The sequence below is a fragment of the Gopherus flavomarginatus genome, chromosome 7, assembly GCF_025201925.1.
Source record: "Gopherus flavomarginatus isolate rGopFla2 chromosome 7, rGopFla2.mat.asm, whole genome shotgun sequence".
In the NCBI taxonomy this organism is placed as follows: Eukaryota; Metazoa; Chordata; order Testudines; family Testudinidae; genus Gopherus; species Gopherus flavomarginatus.
The window spans coordinates 95,171,912-95,179,019 of record NC_066623.1 but is presented as its reverse complement, the minus strand read 5'-3'; the positions used below and the strand labels follow the sequence as shown (position 1 = coordinate 95,179,019).

The 7,108-nt window shown below is 48.0% G+C and overlaps 1 protein-coding gene across 1 annotated transcript in view; it reads right to left on the bottom strand.

Moving 5' to 3' along the window:
- Window positions 1–3,653: 3,653 nt before the first annotated feature.
- NEGR1 (neuronal growth regulator 1) overlaps window positions 3,654–7,108 on the bottom strand; it is a 740,339-nt gene continuing 736,884 nt past the window's right edge. Inside the window, exon 7 of the mRNA XM_050961067.1 lies at window positions 3,654–4,318. Within this exon, the coding sequence (XP_050817024.1) occupies window positions 4,188–4,318 (131 nt within the window). The 3' untranslated portion in view covers window positions 3,654–4,187. The remainder of the gene's footprint in view (window positions 4,319–7,108) is intronic.

The window sequence follows — 7,108 nt, the reverse complement described above, 5'->3', positions numbered from 1 at the left end:
CTGTTTCCCGCTATCAGCCACAGTGTCGGCGCGCACAGGGCCCGGCCCTGCCGGAGGATTGTAATCAGGCAGTGGGATAGCCACCCTGCCCGGCCGGGAAAGGGCGGTGGCGCGGAGAGTTCCCCCTAGGGGCCGGAGGACCCCATCGGAGGGAGCGGGGCGGGGCTGAGGGAAGCAAAGGGAGAGTGTGGGGGAGGGCGGGGCAATGGGGAGCAGGCGAGAGTGAGAGGGAGCGGTGAGCATATTTCCCAAGGAGAATACGGGACTCCAAGATATCCCCTCCCCCACACACGAGGCTGTTGTCTGTTGCTGGAACCCTCCCCTCCCCCGCTCTGCCTTCCCCCCTGCATGGGGGCTGGAGGCTCTGCCTGCTCCCTCCCCCTGCATCTAGGGTGACCAAATGCCCTGATTTTATAGGGACAGTCCCGATTTTGGGGTCTTTTTCTTATATAGGCTCCTATTACCCCCCCACCGTGCCTGTCCCGTGCTGTCTGGTCACCCTATGCCCATCACAAGTTGCTCCACCCCTCTCCCCCCTTTCTTTTGACAAAAGTGAGCATTTGTCCCAACTGTCAGCAAGCACAAACCACACAAATGCCTCCTTTTGAAAAAAAAAAAGTCAGGACAGCTGGTCAGAACTGCCACGGCCAAAACTGGACATATGGTCACCCTAGGGAGAGGGAGAGAAAGGGGCTGGGCTGAGATCAGACATGCTGGCTGGTGCTGGGAGCAGTGCTATATGGTACGGAGATGCATACAGCAACCATACCCACAGCCTGCCTAACCCAGGGATCCCAACACTGCTAAGAGTGCTGTAATTGGACTGGTAATGGCAACAGTAGACATTTTTATGAGAGTTTCTGTAGGTAACCAGAGCCAAAGTGTCTGGGCCAGATCCTCAGGTAGTATGAACTGGTGTCGCTGGAGCTTCACTGCTGCTTGGCTGATTTACACCAGCTGAGGGTCCTGCTCTCTGATTTTTTCTGTTGCTGTCCAGTTCATTACACAGAACCGAGTCAAACTGGACTTCATTGCAATGAAATTGTAAGTTTTCTTACAGGAAAAGCCACAAACTGTCTGGAAAGGAAGAGTCGATTAAATTACTTGCCTGAGTGAAATTAAATATCCAGAGAATTGCTGTGCCTGTGAAACCAGCCTACCTCAGGCTTGCTAACGCATCCTGCGGAGCCATCTTTTGGGACCCAGCAACCAGAGCCAGCAACACAGAGGAGTCACCACCATTTGAAGAGCTCTTGGGCTTTCACTCCTGTCTCAAGAAACATGCAGAGCATCCAGGAGACACTGGTGGACATTACAATTGTGTTTTCTGACCCACTGAAGGCACCTGTCAGAGGAGGAGGGGGAGGATACAGGACTGTCAGACTCAAGCTGGTCATGACTCTCATTACAGACTCAAATGTAGGTGTGTGCACGGGGTGTGCCGAGTGTGCCCAGGCACAACCTAATGCCCATGGGCTGGATCCGGCCCATGGGATTTGCCCCCCCCCCGGTGCCGCAGGACCCGCACCGCTCTCAGAAGCAGCCGGCATGGCACCACATCCCAGGGGTTGGGAGATCTCCATGCGTTGCTCCAAGCACCCCCCCCCCCCCGTGCAGCTCCCATTGTCCGGGAACAGGGAACTGTGGCCAATGGGAGCTTTGGGGGAGGTACCTGGAGGCGTGGCAAGGGCATACATGGAACCCTGTGCCCCACCTTCCCCAGGAGCCACACATGGATGTGGCGAGCAGCGTGACATGGGGCCAGGGCAGGCAGGCAGGCAGGGAGTGTGCTGCTGCAGGTAAGCGGTGCCAGGCCAGAGCCCGAACCCTCCTGCACCCCGCCCCCGATCTCCCTGCCCTGAGCCCCCTGCCTGCACCCCTCCTGCACCCCACCCCCCTGCCCTGAGCCCCCTGCCTGCACCCTGCACCCCTCCTGCACCCCAACCCCCTGCCCAAGCCCTCTGCCTGCACCCCACACCCCTCCTGCACCCCAACCCCCTGCCCCGAGTCCCCTGATGCACCCTTCACCCCCGTGCACCCCAACTCCCCTAAGCCCTCTGCCTGCACCCCGCACCCCTCCTGCACCCCAACCCCCTGCCCTGAGTCCCCTGATGCACCCTTCACCCCCGTGCACCCCAACTCCCCTAAGCTCCCTGCCTGCACCTCGCACGCCAACCCCATGGGGCCCTGGGCTGGGGGCGGAGCGGGGAGAAGTCATGTGGTGAGGTCACTTTCTCCCTCTTTAGCTGGTGCCCCCCCTTTGTGTCCCTCCCATAAATTGCTGTACCAGTAAGAGTTAAAATCTACTTGTACCACTGCCTAGTAGCCCTTCTCAACACCTGGTCCAGTTTGAATTCATCTTTCCTAAACATGGGAGACCAGACTTGCATACAGTATTCCAGTGCTTGTATAATGGTCATAACACTTCCCTATTTCTAGTGGAAATATCCTGCCTGGGATTGCATTCAAGGATTGCATTAGCCTTTCTCACGGCTGCATCACATTCGTGGATTATGGTCATCCTGTGATCAAGCAATATACCCAGGTCTTTCTCCTCCTGTGTCACTTGCAACTGATACATCCCCAATTTATAGCAAAAATTCTTGTTAGTCTCTAAGTGCATGATCTTGCACTTTGCACTGTTGTATAGCTGCTGATGCACCCTCTGTAGATTGGCACTTCTGAAGCAGGGCCACAGGTACAGATGGGTGGGATCACATTGTCATGCAGACCTGGGATGACTAGTAGTGGGTCCAGAACTTTCCAGTGGAGAAACCTACATTTCTAAACCTTTTGAGCAGCTTGCCCTAACCTCCAGCATTACAATACATGCATGAGGGTGGCCTTGCCAATCGAGAAGTGGGTTGCTCTAACCATCTGAAAGCTTGCTATTCCAGACTGCTCCAGATCTATTGCTAACCAGTTTGGTGTCCGAAAGCCAACTGTGGGTAAAGTGGTAGCAGACATTTCTGAGGCAATCAGGTGTGTGATTTACCCAAAGGTAGTGGGCATAAACAGTATTCCTGAAGTATCTGCTGGTTTTGAGAGAACAAGGTTTGAGAGAACTATAGTGGGGCCATTGGTGGGACTCATGTGGCTGCAGTTTCCCCCCTTAAGGAGCATATGAGTACATAAACCACCAAGGGTACCACTCCATTGTTATGCAGACTGTTGTGGACTTCAGAGGCTGATTTATTGATGCCAGCATAGGGAGTACTGAAAAAGTTCATGATGGTAGGGTTTTCTGCCGGTCAGAAGTCAATTTTCATAATCATTCTGAGACATTATTGCCACCAAATCATGTTGCCATAAATAGACTTACTGTCCCCACTGTTAGTCTAGGGACCCCACAGAACCCCTTTTGCCTTTGTTTATGAACCTGTATCCTGATCTCGGAGGGCCTGGCAAAAGAAGGTTTCTTTATACATACGATGACAGTTCTGGGTGCAGTCCAGACCAGTGAGGGGTTGTGTCACCAACTGCCCTATAACCCTGAGTGACTCACAATGTCTTGCTGTTGTAGCTCACAGCCTACGATGCTCCAAGCCAGCCTTCAAGCATGTAGTCACGCTCTTGGTGTCTGTGTGCTTAGATAGCTCTGATTCAGCAGCTCTCACACCAGCAGCCTGTCTACAGTCCTGCTCTGGCTTCCACCAGCCTTGATTACAACAAGCAAGGTGACCCCAAAATACTCTGTCCTTAATTTTTCCAAAATTGTGTGTTTTGTCCAGCCCTCTTGTGGACTGTTCAGAGAAATAATAAGGTTTGTTTGTTCCTCTAAAGACCCAGAAAGAAATCAAAGCTTATTAAATGGGGTAAATACACACTTTCATTTAAACACAGCACTGAGTTGGTTTATAGTAATAGTAAAACAAGTTTATTAACAAAAACAATTAGGTTAAGTGGTGACAAGTGAAAGGAATAAAGTTAGAAGGCATTACAAGCAAATACAAATGACAATATGTATCTAAAAGTCTAAAAATTTACATAGGAAGATACAGGCTTTGTTCAAGATGATTTCTTACCTATTTTCAGTTTCCAGAGGCTTCAATTGGTTGAAGAACTCATCTCAACTTGCAAAATCTCTGTTCCCATGGGTCTGTCTAGTGATGGATACCAAAGTTGGCTTCTGTCTTTGCTTATATCGTCCAAAGTTCAATTATTTCATTTCAAGAGGCAGGATGACATCATGCTGTTCTTACCTTCCTGTAGGCTTCCAACCCCTTTGCATGAGGCTTCCATATTTTTGGTTCCACCAGGCTTAATTTTACATAGGAGACAGGTAAATAGTTGCCTTCCCTCCTGTCTGGGAGGGAACCTGTATTTTAAAAAAGAATATCATTAAGTACCCATATTTCATTAAGTACCCATATATAATGTTAATATATACTTTATATACTATAAAGTATATATTATAAGATATTAATCACCAGTGTGTCGGTAGCTTTCAGAAAAGACCTCATATACAAGCTTGTAATACAGTAATATTTTATATAATCAGTTAATTTAACTGCTTATCACTTGAAGTTTGGCCATCCCCAAATCTTTATAGACCATTAAAACCTTTGCAATGAATTATTTGAAAAGCAAAACCAGACCAAGCTTCTCTGTTCTGTTGGGTGTAGATGCCATGCTGTCTTCTCCCTAACTTATTCGTGTGTGGTTTGCCTTTGCTCCTTGATAGCTTGATGGGTTTGTTTCCACAATATGTAAATACACTCTCATTGTCTTTCAAAGTACTTTGGAAGTACCTCTGAGATGGGGAAAATACATTCCTTTGTCTAGTGCAGACCTTTTAAACAACTGCTCCTTACATCCCTGGTTTAAAAACACTTTAGTCATAATTCTAGGATATATCGTAATGCTTAATACCCACTGCATACATACATCACACAAGTATATTAATGATCAGTGGTGATATTTCACAAGGCATATTTTGTTCAAAAATTATTACAGTAGTGTATAGGTTATGAATATAAGGCTGCTAAGTGTCACAACACTCTCAGTAGGTGTAGAATGTGCATTTGTCACACTGAAATGCCACCGGCACTATTTACAGAACTGTTCAGATTCCAGTGTCATCAATACTGTCTGAAATATTGTGGACTGCTGTGCTCTCACAGTCTTTGTGAAGGCAAAGGTGAGCCATTTGCCCCTGGATGGACCTATGGCAGCAATGGATTGCTGAATTCATATAATCAGCCAGAAAGATCCTGTCACAGCTGGAGCAGGATTCAGTAGAAATCAGGGATGCTCCGTGCTCCCACACTATACACTTGCGTGGACCAGAAACTAGGGAGAATAGTATGTTTTTGAATGTGTTTGTACAGCAATGCTAACAATAAATGAGGTGCTGTCACTGTATGCAATGAATGGGTGTGTGTGATGACTGGTGCTTGAGGTAAGTGTCACCTATTGGTTACAAGGTCAGTTCCTTCTTCGTACAGGGGGGTTTGGCAGAGGAGCCCAGGCCCTCCCATTACCCAAGGCTCCAGTCCAGGGGCCTGTGAGAGTAACTAAAGGCCAGGAACTCTGAGCATTTTGCAGCTGGTCCACTTTCTACCACTCCCCACCCCTCTTATAGTCCAAGCTTTGCAGCCTGTAGCAAAAGAAAATGTATCAAATGCACCTTTAGTCTGTCTGGGCCTAGCAGGTAGGCTCCTTATTTCCCAGAGGAGATGCTGCAGCATCCCTTTTCAGGACCTCTCAGGGCAGCTCCTTTTCCCTGCCCTCTGAGCCCCTTGTGAACTCTCTGGCTTCCTTTTAAGGCCTGCCTCCATCCCAGGCATGCTCTTTAGATGCGGCTGGGTGGGGCTGTTTGGGCCCAGAGTTGTTCTTTAACTCCCTCAGTTCTACTGTGGGGTTTATGCACTCTGTCACAGGGGGACTGATAGTCATGATTTTTAATTATAGATGAGAGATTACTCATGAAATGGTGGTGCACTGTGTGGCAAGAACTGTGGATATTCATTGTGGATTGATGTATATAGCTGCATTGAGAAATTGCGTTTGCCATATCATGGTTTATCTTTATTATTTGAAATACACATTATATGATGTGATGCAGTGATGATAATGAACTTTCTTAATAATATAAAAGTCTTTATTTAGGAACATGGTTGTCTTACAAAAAACACAATATTAAAGCATTGCCAGGCAGGCCAGCTGCCATTAGGACATCAAAATACCAATAATAAACCAACAACAAAACCAGTAATAAATCCGACGAAGTGGGTATTCACCCACGAAAGCTCATGCTCCAATACGTTTGTTAGTCTATAAGGTGCTACGGCACTCTTTGCTGCTTTTACAAATCCAGACTAATACAGCTACCCCTCTGATACTTGAGTAATAAAAGAAAGTACATAAAACAAACATTGAACAGTGCAAACAGTGACCAGTGTCAACAAATAAATCCTCTGCTTTTGTGTGTCCGCTGGCACCTCATTCTTCTTTTCCTTTCTTGTATATTTAGCATGCACTTGGTGCTGCTGCATGATCCGGGGAGGCCTGCAAGGGATACATTTACCCTGTCCAGCTAGTGTGTGAAGGAGTGCATGGGCCACCTAACCATGGAATTGTCCAATGCGTTCCTGGTCTGTAGCACTTGGTACCATGGAGGGGATTCAGGACGTGAGAAGTCTGCGCTCTTGCGGCCAATACCACAAACAGCCTCTCAAATAGGTCTTTCCACTGTACTCTATCTTACTCCCTCCACCAATGTTCCTGCCATAGAAACCGTGCTGCCTGTCTTTCTTCATGTGCTGCAGTTCTGTCCTCCCATTCTGCAGCCTGTCTGTGCCTTTCCACTTGCTGCGAGTCCTCTTCCCTTTGGTAGTGCACCTGCTCGTTGGCCCTGTCCAGAAAGTCTAACTGGAAATGCTTCCACTCGAACTGGTCTGTGATGGTTCGAAATCCCAGACTCCTGCTGGAGTGTGGCCAAACTGCCAAGGTATGGAGGCCTACAGAGGTAGAAGGACCTGAAAGCAGTTATCAAACATTGTCTCAGTACTTCAAAGAAGGTTCAGGGCATCCAAAGAGAAAAGTGACTGCCAGGTCTTAAGGCCAAAAAAAGATACTTTGTAAAACTGTTTTAATATATTGTAAG